The 19,290-nt window shown below is 17.1% G+C and overlaps 6 protein-coding genes across 6 annotated transcripts; 3 read left to right on the top strand and 3 right to left on the bottom strand.

Annotated features, from left to right (window-relative positions):
- Positions 1-2,201: 2,201 nt before the first annotated feature.
- PRELSG_0810200 (ubiquinol-cytochrome c reductase complex subunit, putative) lies at positions 2,202-3,000 on the top strand (the record flags this gene model as incomplete). The annotated part of the gene is made up of 2 exons (XM_028676164.1): positions 2,202-2,409; positions 2,630-3,000. 2 exons carry the CDS (start codon positions 2,202-2,204, stop codon positions 2,998-3,000), a joined length of 579 nt encoding a protein of 192 aa, XP_028532681.1.
- An 829-nt stretch (positions 3,001-3,829) lies between these two features.
- Positions 3,830-4,781, bottom strand: PRELSG_0810100 (conserved Plasmodium protein, unknown function; the record flags this gene model as incomplete). Its single annotated transcript, XM_028676163.1, has 2 exons — positions 3,830-4,063; positions 4,308-4,781. 2 exons carry the CDS (start codon positions 4,779-4,781, stop codon positions 3,830-3,832), a joined length of 708 nt encoding a protein of 235 aa, XP_028532680.1.
- Positions 4,782-5,906: 1,125 nt separating this feature from the next.
- On the top strand, positions 5,907-7,241 carry PRELSG_0810000 (conserved Plasmodium protein, unknown function; the record flags this gene model as incomplete). Its single annotated transcript, XM_028676162.1, has 2 exons — positions 5,907-5,967; positions 6,139-7,241. The coding sequence occupies 2 exons, from the start codon at positions 5,907-5,909 to the stop codon at positions 7,239-7,241; spliced, it is 1,164 nt and encodes a 387-aa protein (XP_028532679.1).
- A 1,797-nt stretch (positions 7,242-9,038) lies between these two features.
- On the bottom strand, positions 9,039-12,497 carry PRELSG_0809900 (E3 ubiquitin-protein ligase, putative; the record flags this gene model as incomplete). The annotated part of the gene is made up of 9 exons (XM_028676161.1): positions 9,039-9,501; positions 9,704-9,804; positions 9,874-9,957; positions 10,050-10,087; positions 10,209-10,270; positions 10,346-10,456; positions 10,562-10,622; positions 10,707-10,848; positions 11,025-12,497. The coding sequence occupies 9 exons, from the start codon at positions 12,495-12,497 to the stop codon at positions 9,039-9,041; spliced, it is 2,535 nt and encodes an 844-aa protein (XP_028532678.1).
- Positions 12,498-13,309: 812 nt separating this feature from the next.
- Positions 13,310-15,069, top strand: HO (heme oxygenase, putative; the record flags this gene model as incomplete). The annotated part of the gene is made up of 6 exons (XM_028676160.1): positions 13,310-13,587; positions 13,691-13,817; positions 13,984-14,145; positions 14,252-14,333; positions 14,543-14,682; positions 14,944-15,069. The coding sequence occupies 6 exons, from the start codon at positions 13,310-13,312 to the stop codon at positions 15,067-15,069; spliced, it is 915 nt and encodes a 304-aa protein (XP_028532677.1).
- Positions 15,070-16,518: 1,449 nt separating this feature from the next.
- On the bottom strand, positions 16,519-19,290 carry PREBP (PRE-binding protein, putative; the record flags this gene model as incomplete). The annotated part of the gene is made up of 1 exon (XM_028676159.1): positions 16,519-19,290. The coding sequence occupies one exon, from the start codon at positions 19,288-19,290 to the stop codon at positions 16,519-16,521; it is 2,772 nt and encodes a 923-aa protein (XP_028532676.1).

Here is a 19,290-nt window from a genome sequence, read left to right as displayed (position 1 = left end):
AAAAAAAAAAAAAAAGAGGAAAATAAGAATTATTTTTTATAATATTACTAAAATATATATATCATAAAAGCAGAAATAAAGTTTTTTCTTTTTTGGTAACTAAATAATGAGGTGCTATATTAATTTTACAATAATAATAATAATAATAATAATGATATTAAAAAGAATAAAATTGTGATATAATTGTCTATTAGGTTGACAATATAAATAAATTTTTATTATAGTATACACGTATATATATATATGTACTATAATTTTTTATATAAATTATTACATTTTTCTTTCTTTCTTTTTTATTCTAAAAAATAAAATTCGTATATACAAATAAAGAATAATTATGAATATTTTGACTTTTTAATTATAATATTCAATATATAAAAAAAAAAAAATAAAAATAAAGTAGAATAAATTAAGTGATTTATATATATAATACAAATAATATAAAACATAAGAAACTAAGATATATATGATATATTAAATCATATATAGATATTTTTAATGTATGTATAACATAAAATGTTAAAACAAAAATAATAAAAAAATAAAAATATTAATAAATATAATAAATGTTTAAATTTTCTTCCATTGTGTATATTAAGATTTAAATCTTTGTTTTTGCATGAAAAATATTTATATATTAGGTAGTAAGTGGGATCAAATAATAATAAAAAAAGAATAAATGTTTTCAGATATAAATCACTTTATAGAATCTATTATATATAGAATTAGAATAATTTTAGTATATTTAATTATAATATTAAAAAAAAAAACTCTTCTAGAAACATAGAAATCTAAATTATTATGTGGACATAATATTTACTTATATTTTTTTTCTTTTTCAATGTTAAATGTTTTACTATTTCAATTAGAATTTTTATTACAAGAAAAAAAAATAAATTTGTTATTATTTTACTTTTATTTTATAATTTTATTTACACAAATCCATAATCCTTTTTTTTTTTTGTAAACTAAAAAATTAAATTCCCACTTTTTATTGTAAATTAAATGATTTTACGTTTTATATTATTTGTAATTATGAAGCTGTTAATTTTGTCTTCAATATGATAATAAAAAATGTTTCCTCGTATAAAAAGTAAAAAGGAACGTTTAAATATTAATATTATGAATAAATTTGAAAAATAAATAAAATCGAATTTTAGAATTACATATTAGTTATTGTATTTTTAAGAAATTATATATAAATATAATTATTTAAAAATCTAAGTTTATAAATTTTTTCGTGTAAAATTTATTTATAGTCTCCATAATTTTTGTAATTTAATATTCTATTTTTGCAGTATTAAGAAAAAAAAATATTAAAAAAAAAAAAATTAAAAAGGAATATATAAAATAGGTAATTTAAAATGTAGAAATTTTTTATACATTAAAACATATATTTTAAATTAATTGATAATATATATTATTTATTAAAATGATTTGTAAATTAAATTTATCATATAATAAAAACTTTATGTACTTTAATATTTATAAGAATTAATTTATATGTACATATATTTTTGACTAAATTTAAAAAAAAAAAAAAAAAATTAAATTCATATATTTTAAAAATATAATTACAATTTATTATGTAATTTTTATATTTTTTTTTAGAAATTTTAAGATATTTATATTAATTGTATTATAATAATATATACATTTTTTTTTTTTTTTTTTTTGAGTGCTAATTTTCACATTTCATTAAAAAAAAAAAATTGATAAAATAAAATTATGTGAAATATGTATTTTGTAAAAGATAAAAAGAATTAAGATAATTTTATAAACTAAAAAATATTTTTATCTTAGTAAAATTTTCTTTATATTTTAATATATATAGAAAGGTTTTTATTTTATTAAAATTGTTTGTATTTATCAGAAAATTTTTATAAAAATAACCTAGAGAAAAAGAAAAATATTACATTAAAAAGTCAAAAAATATATAAATTTAATTTTTGATTCTATTAATATTATTATATATTTATTATTATAATTATTATACAACTATTTTTTTTAACCTATAATATTATATAAAAAAATTTTCTCTTAGTGATTATTAATTTAATTTATGAAACAAAATTACATTATATAATATTCACTTTTTTTTTAATTTTATATTTAAAAAGTTCAATTTAAAAGAAAAAAAAAAAAAAGAGAAATAATATATTTAATAATGAATTAAGTTGCAAATATATATACTTACAAAGATGTCTTTGCATAAAGAAATTTGTAAATACATTATAAAATGTGGTAATAAATCAATACCAAAAATTCAATATGAAGCAACAAGGAAAAAAACAAGTAAAATAACTGACTTTTATAAAAAATTTATTTTCCCATATTATTTTAAGTATATTAGAGCACCTTTTGAAAGATGGCAATATTGTGCAACAACAAAATTTTTAAGAGAGCATGGTAATATTAGAAAATGAAAATATATAAATATTTATTAAGTAGAATTATAAATCACAATAATTAGAGAATTTAAAAATATATATATATATATATAAAGAAAAAAATAATGAATAAAATAAATAAAAAGTTGAATATAATAATTTACTTAAAAAAAAAAAAAAAATTAATTTATATTAGATCATTGTTAAAAATATGTAAATTTTTTTTCTTTTTTTTGTAGGATTAATGTATGATGATATGTATAGTGATAAGGATCCTGTTATTGAGAGAGCTTTATCTTTATTACCAAAAGATATACAAATAAAAAGATATAGAAGAATGCTAAGAGGAACTCATTTAAATTATTTAAGACTACTATTACATCCTTCAGAACAAAATTATGACCCTTATATACCATATCTAGCACCATATATAGAAGAAGCTAAGTTTCAACTACAAGAAGAAGAGGAGTTATTAGGTTATCATCCTTATGATAGAAGATTATATTCAGGAGGAACAACTGGATTTGGAGATTTAGAACCGGGACTACATTTTCTTGTTTCAATTCCTAATGTTTATGGTGCAGCTATTCCACATATAAAAAAAAAATGATAGATACCTAATTACATGTTATATATTTTTATACATTGATTCATAAGGATGAAATATACAAATAAGCTCATGAGCATACACACATATTATGCATATATAAATAAAAAATATAAATATATATAAATATGTGAATATATAGATACACACAATTGTACAATTTCATGAGAATTCGCTTTTATATATTGATATATAATGAAACATTAAAAAAAATTATATAACTTTTTTTTATCCTTTAACTTTTTTTTTTTTTTAAATTAAAAATTTTTTAATGTAAAAAGAATTTTAAAAAAAATATGTCTTTTAAATCACTAAGATATAACAAAAAAAAAGTTTAAAAATATTAAACATTTAAGTACTTTTTTAAAAATTAAAAAAAAAAAAAACATATATATAAAAATATATAAGCATGTATAAATATATTCTTATATGCATATATATATATATATTCCTTTAAAAATTATCAATTAAAATGTTAAATATTTATTTAAATTATTTAATATATACAATAGTTATTTTTTATTAATCAAAATAAAAAATATTAGAAATGATAAAAAAAAAAAATTTATATATATTATCTTTACAAAAAAACAAAACAATAATAATATATGAAATGAAAGAAAATCAAGAGAATGAAAAAAAAAAAAACTGAGATTTTTTTAAAAAAAAGTATCCAATATTTTTATAAGAGATAAAATATTTAAGTATTTCAGAGTAAACATTATTAATACAAATATGATTTTTATGTTGCAAATATCCAGATGTATATAATTCTAAAAAGTAAAATTTAAGACACTAAAAAATTTTAATTTTTTTTTTTTTCTTATGAAAATTACTTTTCTGTTACATATATCAATTTGTTAATTTTTGAATTAAGCACAATTACTGACATACTTAATTTTTCTAATGAAAAATATATATTTTGACATTCAATACCGAGTTCTTTTAAGTAAACAGTTTTTGATTCTACTTTTATATACTGAGATGATAACTTTGATTCTGGGACAAATTCTAAAATTTTTAATATATGAGAACAAGCAATTTTTAAGAAACTTGATGCTCTTTCCTTTAAATAGATATAAAATAAAAAAAAATATATATTAATAAATACCTTTAATAAAAATTTATTAATATGAATAAAAACATGTTTATTAAATTAATACATGATTTTTTAATTATATAAGTATATATTTATTTAATCTATTATGTATATATATACATTTTTTTTTTTTAAGAAAATATAAGATATAGTTCTATTATATTAGTAACAAATTTTATTTATTTTTACAATAATGAATTAATGAAATTACCATTGAATTATTTGTTGAAAGAATTTCATCAGTTAATGTTTTATAAGAAGGAATAAAATTTCCATCATTATCATGGGTACCATATTCTAATAAATTTTCTTTATTAATTTTTTTCTCTACAGGTACATGTTCATCTTTTTTCTTTAAACTATTATCATCATTACTTTTTTCATTAGAGTTTTCTTCATGCTTCTTTTCATTTGAATTTTCTTCTTCATGTTTTCTTTCATTTGAATTATTTTCATCTCCTTCTTTATCTTTTTTTAAATTATGATCTTTATCTTCTTTTTCATCATCATTTTCTTTTTTATTCATAAGAAAACTATAATTTGTATGTTCCCTATTATTTAAATGGTTTACTTCAATTGAGTTTGCATTTTTTTTTTTCTTAAGACTTATAAATTTAGAAGCTTTAGCTTTTTCAGTCCATATTTTGAAAATACAAATAAATAAAAAAAAGAATAACTTTTTCATTATTATATATATATATAAATATATATATATATATATTTTTTTTTTCTAATTGTACATGAACCAAATATTTAATAGTAAATAAATACGAAAAATGTATATTGTGTTTTTAGATTATCATAAAAATTTTTATTTTATAGAGGAATATTAATATTATATTTTTCTATTGTTTTTTTATAATATGAAAGAATAATTGGTATTTACGGAAAATTACATTTTATTATAAATTTTTAGTTTTAATAGTTTAATTTTACAAATTGTATTTATCACTTTTTCTAAATTAAAAAAGGAATTACATTGAAAGTAAGTATTTTATTACCTTTGACTTCTTTTGAAAGTTAAAATCTTAAATAGACAATTTTCAAATTTTAAAAACATAAGGAAAATTTTAAAACCAGAAATATTCTAAGTATCTTTAAAAACAAAATTAAAAAAACAAATGAAAATATTTTTAGAATATAGTGCAGCTGCTCTGTTGTCATAAATATGTGTGTGCTATCAATTTGTCATTGTAAATTTTTTTTTTTTTTAATCCTGTAACCAGGTGCATGAATATTCAAAGTATACAATACAAACAAATTAAGTTTATGTAAAATATTAGGATAAAAAATATATTGTAAAAGTAGTAATAAAATACTTTCATTAATTATAAATAATGATAATATGTTATAACTTAATAGATTCTTTTAACTTTTTTTTTTTTTTTTTTAATTAGCTTTAAATATAATTTAATATTTTTTAAAATCAAATTTTAATCTTTTTACATTTTACTTTTTATTTTTTAAATACATAAAAAAAAATAGAAAAAATAATACAAAATGAAAATAAAATAAAATAAAATAAAATAAATAAATAAATAAAATAAATAAATAATTAATTAGTTAAATATATAAAGTAAAATATGCATAAATATATATGAACAAATATATAAATGAGTTAAATATATATATATATAAATTAAATTTACACAATTTTAATTAAACTTTTTTAAAATGAAAATGACAAAATAATGTAAGAAATATAAAATGAATAAAAATTATTATATATAATATTCATTTTATTCTTTAATTTAAAATATATAATAATTGATTTAAAAAAAAAAAAATAAGAAATATATGAATATATATAATGAGTTATATAAATAATTTTAATAGAATATTATATGCATCTAGGTTTATGCGAGTATTTGGTAAAATATAAAAGCTGAAAAAAAAAATTTTAAATGCACATTAGTTATTTAATTTATTTGTTTCATTTTTTCACTTATTTCGTAAAATTAGTTTCATTATTTTTATTTTTCTATATATAGTTTTTTATATTATTATATTCACTTTATATAAATAATTGAATATTTATTTAGGTAAGTTCAAAAGAGCACAATTAAGAGAAAAACCGCAAAGAAAAATAGGACCATTTTGTAATCCTGTAAAAAGATTAGTAAGGTTAAAAGAAAAAGAAAAATTATTTTGCGAAATTGGCTTACCTCGCATAGTTCCTAGAGCAAAAATAGGAACGAAAGAAAAAATATTAGAAGCCATAGAACCACCAAAAGTTAGTAAGGAAGTATTAGATAGAAGATTAGAATTTTTATTATCAAATGAAAGTGTATATCAACAACTGTATAATAAAATGTATAATGGAATCACGCCTTATCAATGTGAATTATATATGTGGGAACGTCAAATGAGAGATTTACGAAAAATTTATAGAGCACAGTATTTACATAAGTTGAGTGAAGTTACTAATGAAGAGAGAAACAAACAATTGAAGTTATTATTACAAACAAAAGAAGATAAAAGAAAAAGAAGAGAACATATTAGAAATAGAATACTAGAAGATAAAAAAAGAAAAGCTATATTAAAAGATCGTTTAAATTTAGAAAAAAAAGTTACTCAATCGATTTTATTCAAAAGACAATCTAATAGAAAGAAGCAAAACATTTATTGGCTGATGAAACTGCAAAAGAAAAGTGAATTTTCTGATGCAAATGATTTAAAAAAAAAAATGGAGGAAAATAATAATGAAGTTAATTTATTTAATCGTAATATTTCGGTAAGTAGTTTATATAAAGATTTAGGGTATAGTGTAAGGGAAGAAAAAAATGATAACACAAAAATATTTAAAATCGATAAAGTATATAGAGAACTATTAGAGGATTCCTTTGAATTTTTAGAAGAAGACGAAGAACAATTTGAAGAAAATTTACAAGAAAATGATGAAAATATTACACATAAGCAAAGAGCTCATATTTTATATTCTTCTTTTACAAATGAAGAAAAAATAAAACTTCTTGATGATAAAATAGCAATACTTACAAAAAAAATAGAAGAGAAATCATTAGCGAAAGGAATAGCAAATAATAATATTATGTTTTATATTCAATTAAAAGATAAATTAGAAGCATCAAAACAAGCATTTTTAGAAAAAGAATATTTACAAAATATTGATAAATCAGAACAATAAAAATAGAATCCCATATATATGTTCTTTTAGTTTTCATCTAGTCCTAACTTTTAATTAATTTTTTTTTAAAATTAAAATAATAAATATACTTATAAGTCTATTATTTAATTAAAATTATTATAGTATTCTTTATAAATTCTTTTAAATTCAAAATTTTTTATTGAATCCTTTAATTTTTATTTGTTATTTAAAAAGAATTTTATTTCTTTCATTATTTTTATGTTTATTTTTAATGCATAATTATTATTTTTCTTTTTTATATAGTTTTTAAAATTTTATTTTTTTAAGTATTACCAGTTTTTTTTTTTTTATTTTTTAAAATATTATAATTAAGTTTTGTATTTAATTATATAAGATACGTTTTCATTTAATTATATCCTAGGAAAAAAAGCATTATATTTAAAGAAAATATTTAATGTTCAAAAATACATTGTATTTTAGGCAATCAAATGTACTCTTTTTTTTTTTTATATTGAAAAATATTGCTATAAAATGACGAATATTCATACTATTAAATAACATTCTTATTCTTTTTTTTTCTTTATGAGTATCATAAAGTTTTTTATTATTTATTTATAACTATGCCAAATAGAAATATTGGCTAAGATTTAATTAATACGTATATTTTATAGAGCACATTTCATATTTTTTCTTATTTGCATATGTTGAGTGTATAAATAGAGCAATTTCTATGAAATATTTTTAAGTTAATTAATATAAGTAGGTACTTTTTTTTTTATTTTTAAAAAATATTATCTGATATTTTTGTATTTTTAAATCATTTTATTTATTTATATATATTTTTTTTTTTATGATTTTAATATTGTGATGTCTTAGTATTTCAATAAAATTTTATGTAAATAAAAGAAAAAAAAAAATTTCTTACTTTGTTATTAAAATATTTACAAAACATCTTAATTACATATAACACCCTTATATATGTTTTATTAATTTCAAAATTAATAAATTAAAATAGAATGCTAGTTGCAAAATATTAAAGAGTTATTTTTATATTTCATTTTTCTTAGAGTAAATTTTTTTTTGCTATGTCTATTAAGGAATTATAATATTATAGCTTAGTTGAAAGATATACTGTTTATTAAATTCATATATCTTTAAAAGTTTAATTTATCACATTTTTAATTATTCTTTTTTTTTTTTTCCATTGTAGAGAAAACAATTTAATTATCAAACTATATATATATAGCATTTTAAGCTTCATGAATATTCTTATAACTTTATTGTAAAAATAAAAATGTGTATATCTAATTATAAAAGAATGTTGTAGCAATGTTATATGACTAAAATATTTTAAGAAAAAGTAATTTAGAAAGTAAGTTTAAAAATTAAAAGTATGAGACCTTTACAAGTTGTACATAAAAAAAAGAATTATAAGAAACAAAAAAAAAAAAAAAAAAAAGTTAAAATTAAAACAATAGTAATTTTTATTATCTAAATATTTTATCATAGAAAATAAACAAATAAATTTATGATAAAAAAATAACTAAATAATAAAACATAAAAATAGGGTTAAAAATAATAAATTCTAAACAACGAAAAATTATAATGAATATATGTATATATAGAGAGCTGAAAGTATAAAATAATATAAAGTTGGTAATGATATTTAAAAAGAAATAAAATTAAAAAAAAAATAATTATTTATGAAATATAAAAATCAAACATATTTCTATGTGCATTCTATTAATTTTTTTTTTTAATTTAAAAATTAATAAGCATATTAAATATAAATGAGATCATTTTTAAAATAATAAAAATATATTTCTTTTAATGAAATTATTTTTTTTTTTTTTTTTTTTGAGATTCCTTGCTATTGATTAAATCTAACAAATTAATACTTACTGAACCAGATCCTATAGATAATTTTTCTTCTTTTTTTTTAGTAACTTGCGCTTTATTTACATTAACATCACATTTTGTTTTAGCTATTTCAAGAAAACTCCTTTTAGGTAATTGATTATTTTCATTCTTCACATTGTTTATTTCAATTTTGCTAGTAGTAATATTTTTGTTCTTATTTTTTATAATATTTTTTGAGTTATTTCTTTTTGATTCATTTTTCATATTTTTTTTATTCATATTCTTCGCAATATCTGCTCTATTTTTAGTATTGTAATTGGCTTCCTTTGAATTAGTTTTGATTAATTTTTTTTCTATTAAAAAATCATCATATTTGAATAATGTGTCATCACTTAATTCTCCATGTAAATATTTTTCTTCTTTTAAATCATTATAAAAACTTAGTATAATTTAATAAAAAAAAAAATTTACTATATATATTAGTATTAATAAGTGAAATTTTAATTAAAATCGTAATGAGATTAAAAATGGAACAAAATTATATATGAATATTATAAAAAAAAAGTTTACTCATATATATATATATATATATATATATATTTATTCATACACATATTTTTTTTTTCTAAGTTTTTATATACTTTAATGTATTAGAGCCTATATTATTTGAGTCATATTCTATATTCATTTTGTTACTAGATAAATTCCAATAACTTTTTTCTTTTCTTTCAATTTCTTCTTCCTGTGAAATTGAATATATATACTAAAGTAAATAACATTTTTTTTTTTTTTTTCCTTTTTATTTTATTACAGCTAAAAGTTTAAAGTGATTTTCTTCCTTTTTTTTTTTTTTTAAAATATTAATGTGCTTAGCTTTTCTTATAGATATTTCCTTCTGCATATGACAAATTAAAGTCACATGAATTAATGTAAAAAAAAAAAAAAAATAAAATAAATAAATATATACTTCATTATAATTTAAATTACTGAAAAATGATTTTTTGTTCTTTCTGATAACATATCGTCTAGATAAAAAAAAATATATATATATATATATACACAAGAAGACATGGTATATAATTAAAAGCAAAATAAAATTATAATGAATAAGAAAAAATTTTAAGAGAGCATATGTATTATAATAACCTAAATTTAATGATACGAACATAATATTAACTCCTAGAGGTAAATGAGATAAAATACAATATCTATAATAATAAAAATAATTAATTGTTAAGGAAAATAAAAAAAAAAATTGAAATATATAGCTTTAATTATAATACCTTTTTCTAATTTTTTCATCTAGTTCAAATGAATCTATGTATGTAATTTTTTTGTTATACAAAAACGTTGGCAATTCATTCACGTTATAACCATATTCATAAAATAGTAATCTAAAAAATAATAAAAGAAGCAAAATATCAAAAGTAAACAAAGACATATGTATGATATTGATTAAGATAAATACTTTTATTTCATTCCATTTTTTTTTAACGTACTTTAATATGAATGGATCTAAATAAATACATTGGCCATCTATGCATTGATAAAAGTATACTTCTATAAATAAATTTAATAAAAAGTTTGTATAATTGAATATATTTGGTATGTTAAAATATATATATATATGTTTTTTATTTTAACGATTTAAATCTTTTAAATTAATTAAATCACTATCATTATTTTTCTCCGAATCAATATGAAATTCTTTATCTTTTGTTATTTTTTTGTATTCTGATAATTCAATTTCTAATTTCATTTCTTTTTTTATTTGTTCAATACTATCCTAATAGTTAAAAGAAAAAAATGGAACCTTGTAGAAAAAGATAATTATCATGTGTATTATGATTTAATTTAAAACATGTTATCAAAAGAAAATAAATTAGATAAATTATTCTTTAATTTTTATATTTTTTATAATAATTTTTTTAAATGTATATAAAGATATAAATATTATATTACATAAACGTCATGAGCTAAATTATCATATAAATAAAAGGAATCAAAATATTCCTCATCTATATTTAATTCAGGGTTCAATTTTTCTACAGGTATATTTAAATAATCGCTCATCCTTAATTTAATATCTAATATTGCTTTTTCTATGACATTTACATCTGATATAAAAGATTTCATTTTTTTATTAGTTAAGATAAAATTAAAAATAGACAAATCCTTTATCCATATGGCCAATGGATTATATATATAGAAAATTTTAGAAAACTGAACACCTAAATTTAAATTTAATTTTATAACTTGATCAGAATGATTTTGACTAACACTTGTTAAATTTTTATTCATATAATCAATGTTTACGAAATATTTATAATCTATTACCTTGTTATTTTTAACGAAATTTTTATTTGTTATATCAAAATTGTTATTGAAACATAATTTATCTGATTTTAAATTTATTTTATTATTTTCTGTGTATAATAAACAGAGACTTATACTATCGTCAATATTATAATTTTTGACATAATGAAATTTCACCATTCTTAAATCATTTTCATTTATTATTTCAAAACATATTGGACATCTTTTCCATGTTTTTTTTTCTTCTTCAATAAAATATTTCAAAATGCAAAAAAAACAAAAGATATGCCTACACTTTGTAATTCTTGGTGAGATGATATTATTTTCAAGACAAATTGGGCATGATATAGAAGTATTATCAAAAATTATATAATCAACTTTTTCAATTTTATCCCATTTAATGTTTTCACCAATAATATTTTGTATTAAATAATCTTTTTCTGATACATAATATCGGAAATTACAATTTATATATTGATTTTGATTTTTTTTTATAAATGAATTAATTGTTCTTTTTTTAAATACATCTATCCTAGTTGGTTTATATCTGTTATATTGAACTATATAATTTATATTCATTACTTTTTTGTTTTTTTTTCTTTTCTCTTTATTGTTATCATTTTTTATATGTTTATCGGTTTTTATTTCTTCATCATTTTTTATATTTTTATTAGTTTTTATATCTTCATCGTTTTTTATATGTTTGTCAATGTTTATATTTTCTTCATTTTTTATATTTTTATCAATGTTTATATTTTCTTCATTTTTTATATTTTTATCAATTTTTTTGTCTTCATCATTTTTATATTCTTTATCATTTACATCTTTATGTAAGTCTATTGCTTGCTTTTTATTAACATCATTAGTTATTATGTTATTGTCATAATTTAAGGTTTTATTTTTTTCGTTTGAATTAAACATATCTAACTGAATATTAACCCCATTTTTTTTTAAAAATTCTTCTTTATAATTCATATATAATATATTTTCAGTTTTTTTACTATTTTCTCCTTTATGAATGTAATTAGACTCATAAAAATTATTATCAGAACTATTTTTTACTTCTTTTTTTTGCTTATCTAAATCATCATTTCTTAAATTTACATTTTCATTATCCATCCTGAAAATGATTTTTATTTTTCGTTTATATTTAATTCTTTTTCTATATTACTTTTATTTTTTTTTTTTTTTAATTTTTATCTTTATAAAAAAAAAGAAAAAGTAAATTTTTTAATCAATTTAACGCAAAATCTTTATTTTACCTGATACTATATATATTTTGACTTAATTCTAGAAAATTCAAAAGACATATTTTTGTGTTTTTATCAATCAGTTGTAATAATTAAAAAAAAAAAATAGCAGTATAAAAACATTACTAAAATTCAATGTAATACGAAAACAATAAGCATAAATAACTTCATAAACTTTTTATAAACTTAAATACGTTTTATTTTTTAATTTGCTTATGTTGCAAATTTTTATTAAGCGGTAAGTCATGTTCAAATTGATGTTAAACAAATGCATATTCTTATTTAAAGAAAACAAAATTAAGAAATAATATGCAATACCACATAATTTACACTTTTTACATTTTGTTAAAAAAAAAAAAATGTATATATATATATATAATAATGGAATAGCAAAAGATATTCTGTTAAAGAAAAAAAAAAAAAATCATTTGTGTTCATTATTTATATTACAGCATTAAAATTTTTTTTTTTACGAATAACAAAAAAAAAAAAAAAATAAATATAAGAGTAATAAAAAATATTTATATAGGTATATTTTCATATGCAACAATGTATTATAAAAAAAAATTAATATAAAAAAGTGAAAATTTTTTTTATATTTTTTATTATGTTAAAAAAAATGATTAATAGATAAATACATAATTAGAAATATGATAAATTAAAATGTTAGAAATTTAAAATATGATTAAAATAATTTTACTTATTTGCCTTAATATATTTATTTCTAATGTTTATAATAGAAAGATTTATAATATTATATATAAAAAGAACAACAAAAATAATTTAGTATTTATAAATGTTTTAAAATGCAAACAAAAATATCATCTTAATGCTAAGAAATTTATTAATTTTAAGGAAATACAGCTTCAGAGAATAAAAGAATATAGAAAAAGAAGTGGACCTGAGAAAAATAATATTAATTATAATTTAAAAGATAAATATAATTATCATGAAAATTTGTAATTATTTAATAAAAAAAAAATTTTTTTTTTTTTTTTTTATAAATTATTATAACAAATTATATATCTTATACATATATTATTCTTTTTTTTTTTTTTTAAGTCTTTTTGTGAGAAATGAAGTATTGCCAACACTAGCTAAAATAGAAAATGAAAAATTAAAAGAAAAAGAAAAATACAAATTATTATTTAGAGATATTAATGATTATAATATTCTTTTTACCAGACAAGTATATAATTAAAAATAAAAATTTTTTTAAATAAAAAATATATAGTATCACTTAACTCTATATTAGATTTAATATTATTATTATCATTTTGTTATATTATATTATTATTATATTATATTATATTATATATTTATTTTTATATTTATATATAAATTTATTTTTATAGACATTTTTACAATTTTTAATTGATTTGTATAACATTTTTTTAAAAATTGATGAAGCTTTTATAATTCATAAAAAGGATTTTTCATCCCTTGTATATATGGGACCTATGCAATTAACTAATTATCTTTACAATGATATTATTTATATATCCTCTTTAGTTGATGTAATATTTTTTTTTAAGAATAAGATGATTGAAAAAAAAAAAAAAAGATTATATTGTATATATAATTTGTTATAGAAATTTTATTAATTGCTTTTTTTTTTTTTAGAATTCAGGTGATATAACAGTTAGCCAATATGGTATAGAATATATTTATCATCTTGAAGAATTATGTGAAAGAAACAAATTAAGTAATGATAATAAAATGAAAATATATTATTCAAAAAAAACAAAATGATTTTAATTATATCATTTAAAAATATGAAGAATTATTAAATATTTAATTTTATATATAAATTAAAATATTAAATTTCTATTTTATATGAGTAAAAGTAAATAAATTTGAAAGCCTTCGTATTCCAATAATTCAATTTATTATTTTATTTATTTTTTTTTATAGAATTTTTGGCTCATTCGTATGTATTTTATAAGAACTTTCATTTATCAAAAGAACATTTATTAAACAGTATTTGTAAATATCTGAATATATTCAAAAAACTAAAATCATCAACATATGTTTCTGATGTTTCTAACTTCGAAGTGAGAAAATATTTAATAATATACTTAAAAATATATATAATATACAATAATTAAGAGAAATAAAATTGAAAAAAAAAAAAAAAAAATTAAAAATTAAAAATATTTTGAGGTTATTCATATATATATTAATATGAAATCAAGCAAATATAAATGTATAATCATATTATTATAATTTTATAAATATACATGTTCACACTATTATAAAATATATAAATGTTTTATTATAAATATATATACATGCGAATACTCTTTTTTATTTAGTATTGTCTGAACAAAGTGAGTAGAAAATGGAGTAGATGGGAAAAAGACAATTTTTTATCTGGACTTTATGATGCAACTGACAAAATGATGATATTAACAAAACATTTTCAACAAATAAAAAAATAATTTCTAACTTTATTAGTGGTGTTTTTTTTTTTTTTTAAGTTTAATATATTTTTTAAGTAATTTGCTTTATATTTATTTTTCGTAATAAATGAAAATATATAGAATTTTTATGTTCTCTTACTAGAGCAAAAATACAGGTAAATATTTATTCAACTTTTTCTTTTTTTTTTAAAAAAAAGTTATAGATCTTTTATTATTATTATTCATATTACCATTATAATTATATTCTCATTTTCTAATAATTTTAATTATAGTTCACTTTAAATTTTTTAATTTTTAAGTTATTTGGAAAAAAAAAAAAAATTTACAAAATCCTATTAAATTATTTAAAAATATATATAAGTATTCTTTAATTTACTTTGCCATTTAAAATTATTATATATTTTCATAAAAATATTAATTTTTTTATTTTTTAAATGCTTCACTTTAGAAGATAAGGAAATTTATTGAAATTCATATATATATATTTGATAATATAAGAAGTGAATTTCTAATATCATTATATCTCTTATATTTCATATATATATATTTTAATAAAATAAACCAAAAAAAAAAAAAAAATACAACACTATGATGCTCACATATATATGTACAATATTTGTACATATATGTATCTATATAAATAAAAAAAAAAAAAAAAAAATCACAAGGTGTCTGAAGTAAATTATAAATATAGTTGAAAGGCCAAATTTATTAAATAAGAATAATAAAATTATATATATATGTTAATGTAATTTTATAATATTTTTTTTTTCTTGAAATTTTTTCTCTTTATATTTTTTATAAGTTCAATAATCTTATATTTATGCAGGTAATATAAAAGTTAAATTTAAGTTTAAAAGTTTTGTATTTATTTTTTTTTTAGTTCATGAAATAAATTAAGTGCATTTTTAATAAAATGTTAAAAATTAAACAATACAATTAAGTTCGTAAAAAAAAAAAAAAAAATATAAGTATAAATATGTATATATATTATTTATAAATATAAATATTATGTATATAGAAGTATTTTTGTATATTAACATATATGTATATTATATATATATATATATATATATATATATATATATATATATATATATATATATATATACGCCCATACATGTTTACAGTAAATCTCCATTTTAAATTTTATATTTTCATTTATTTTTGTTTTTATATGAATATATATATTTTTTTAATTTTTTATTTTTTTTTTATTTTTTTTTTACCTTTTTTTAAATCTATTTTATTAATTTTTTTTATTATTTTATTTTATTTATTTTTTTTAATTATTTAATTTTTTTGATATTTTTATTTTGTTTAACACATGCAGTAATTAAATACACATGTATAAATTGAGTAGATATAAATTTTAATTTGAAAATGAATAAAAATTAATGTATACATATATATTTATACAATGTATATATATATATGTAAAAAAAAATGGATAAAAGTTTCCATCTTTTATTCATTTTCATTTACTTCTGGTTGCTCATCCTGTCTTTTTATGTTTGCTTGATTTGCAGATTTTTTGTTTTTTTTCGTTTGAATATTAGTTACATCATGAAGACTTGGGAAAGCTTTCTCATCGTTTGTATTTATGTAAACACCATTTTTTGATGACTCTGAACGATAATTAGATCTACCTGATCTTGTACTTTTGTGAGATTTTCTATGAGCTGAAACAGAATTGCTAGAATGCTTGTATCTGTCATAATAAGAATTGTCATCTTTGCTCCTATTTAATATTTTTAAAATTTCTTTTTGAGCAGCATCTACTGTTTTTTGTGTTCCATGTATATAAATTTTTTTATTTTCTTTATCTATATGTATTTTCTTAGCAAATGTTTCCTCCTGAATTTTATTAATTGTTCTTCCTTTCTTTCCTATAATACTACCAATATGTTCTGTTTCTACGGACATTTCTACTGTCACATATAAATTATTTGGTATAAATTTACTTTCTTTACTTTCTGATAATACTAAATTTTCTAAGATATCTTTTGCTAAATGAATTTTATCTTCATGCCCATATATTTGAGCTATGTGATTAGTTTTATTAATCTGAATACTTGTAGAAGTGTCTTTTTCTATTTCTTTAATTTTTTGTGCTTTAGATGATAATAATAATGCAATAACTTTTTCATTAATTTCTACTTCTGTACATTTTCTCTTTTTTAATAAATCCTCAATCATTTGCAAAGCCTTATCTATATCATTTTTGTTTCCACTTATATTTAATTCCTTATAATTACTCTTGTTAAATATTTTCACTTCTGCACCTGTTTTTGATTTTATATAACTTCTATAATTAGCATTAAATAAAAAGGCTTCTTCTTCTGTTAGTTTCTTTTTAACTGTTTTATTGGATATAATACTTTTTGCATAATCTAATATTTCTAAAGCTTTATTTATGTTTTCTTTTTTTCCTACCAAACTAATACCATTGTCATGTCTAATAATAAATAAATTTAAATTTTTTCTTATTTCGTTTAATTCATAAGAACATTTCTTATATAAAGAAAATAATTCTCTTTCTTCAAATTTTACGAATTCTGAATCCAAATTCTTAAAAATATCATTTAATTTTCCTTCTGCTTCTTCTATATCACTACTCTTACTTCCTTTAATAGTAGCTGATGCCTCGAAAGTTTTAGAATCATAGTTCATTCTAATTAATGTGTTAGTTTTATTCTCTATATCCTTCAAAAGACCTTTATTAAATCCTCTAGCTAAAACAGAATCTAATTTGATGTTCTTTGTAACATTTTTTGTGTTAGAATTTTTTTCATTTATTGCTCTTTCTATTAATTCTTTTAAATTTTCTACATCTCCTTTCATTCCACAGTAATAAAGAGTATCATTATCTACATGGACAAAAACGTTTGTATCATCCTCCATCTTTTTAAAACTTCCTTCACAAATATTCAGCATAATTTTAAATACTTTATTACTTAGATGCACATAATTTTTTTCAGTAAAATCAATGTTTTTTAAATAAGTAATAAAATTTTCCACATCATCCTTACAACCTGTTATGTATAAACATACTTTATCAAAATTATTATTATTAATTTTATCTACATAAACAAAGTGTTTGCTTTGGATTCTATTCATAAAATTATAAGGTTTAATTAATGTAGTATATTTATCAGTAGGGAGTGAATATTCTTTGTTGATTACATCTGATTCCTTTACTTGAATATTTTGTTTTTCTTTTTTCAATTTAATTATTTTTTCTACTGATTTTAATTTCTTTTCTTGTATTTTTATTTCGTTTATAATTTTTAAATTTTCTTTTAATTTTTCCTCACAAGATTTCTTTAAAGTAACTAAACGATTTTGAAAATTTTTAAAATTTTCGTAATTTTTTGTGATGTTTAATTGTTCTTCTAGATAATTAATATATGTATTTACTTCTTCAACTTCTTCTAAATTTTTTGGGTTAATCTTCTTTTTTTTTAATTTAGCTTCCTTAATTTTATTTTCAATATCTACTGAAGATAATTTCATGTTAATTGGCCTAGGTGTTTGTGCATTTGATTTTGATACTGATGTGTTGATTGAACTAATTAATAATTCAATTTCTGTTTTTCTCTTCATTTCTGCTTCCATTTTGTCATTAATATTTTTAAAATTATCTATTTTTGTTATTTTTAAAAATTTCTTATTTAATTCATTTTCCATTTTTTTTCTTTCATCTTCTTTCAATTTTATATCTTTTTTTGAATCCTTTTTTTCCTCTTCTTTTTTCTCCTTTCCGTCTTTACTTTTTTCCTTACTATTATTATCATCCTCTTTTTTAATATTTTCTCCAATTATGTTACCATCCTTTGCCTTTTCACTAGTTTCTTTTGCTTCCTTTTTTGCTTCTTCTATTAAATCTTCATTAGATTTATTATTATCATCCTTCTTTGTTTTTTTATTTGTTTTTTTCTTTTTCTGTAGTCCACTATTTCCTTCTGATTTATTTTCTTTAGTTTTAATTACACAATTTTCTTCTACATTATTTATTTTCTTATTCTCTAAATTGTTTTCTTTTTTTTTCTGAATGTTTCCATTGAGTTGTACATTGTGTGTTAACTCTGCGGATTTGTTAGTTTTCTTTTCGTTTAATTTTGATCCTGGTTGCTTCTTTTCATTTATATAGTTTTCTTTTATGTTATTACCTAAAATAGTACTGCTGTTTAAGGTTTTTTCTTCTAAAGTAGACGAGTTATTTGCTTTTCTTCCCAT

Source organism: Plasmodium relictum, assembly GCF_900005765.1.
Source record: "Plasmodium relictum strain SGS1 genome assembly, chromosome: 8".
NCBI classification, from domain to species: Eukaryota; Apicomplexa; class Aconoidasida; order Haemosporida; family Plasmodiidae; genus Plasmodium; species Plasmodium relictum.
This window is presented reverse-complemented; position numbering and strand designations above follow the sequence as displayed.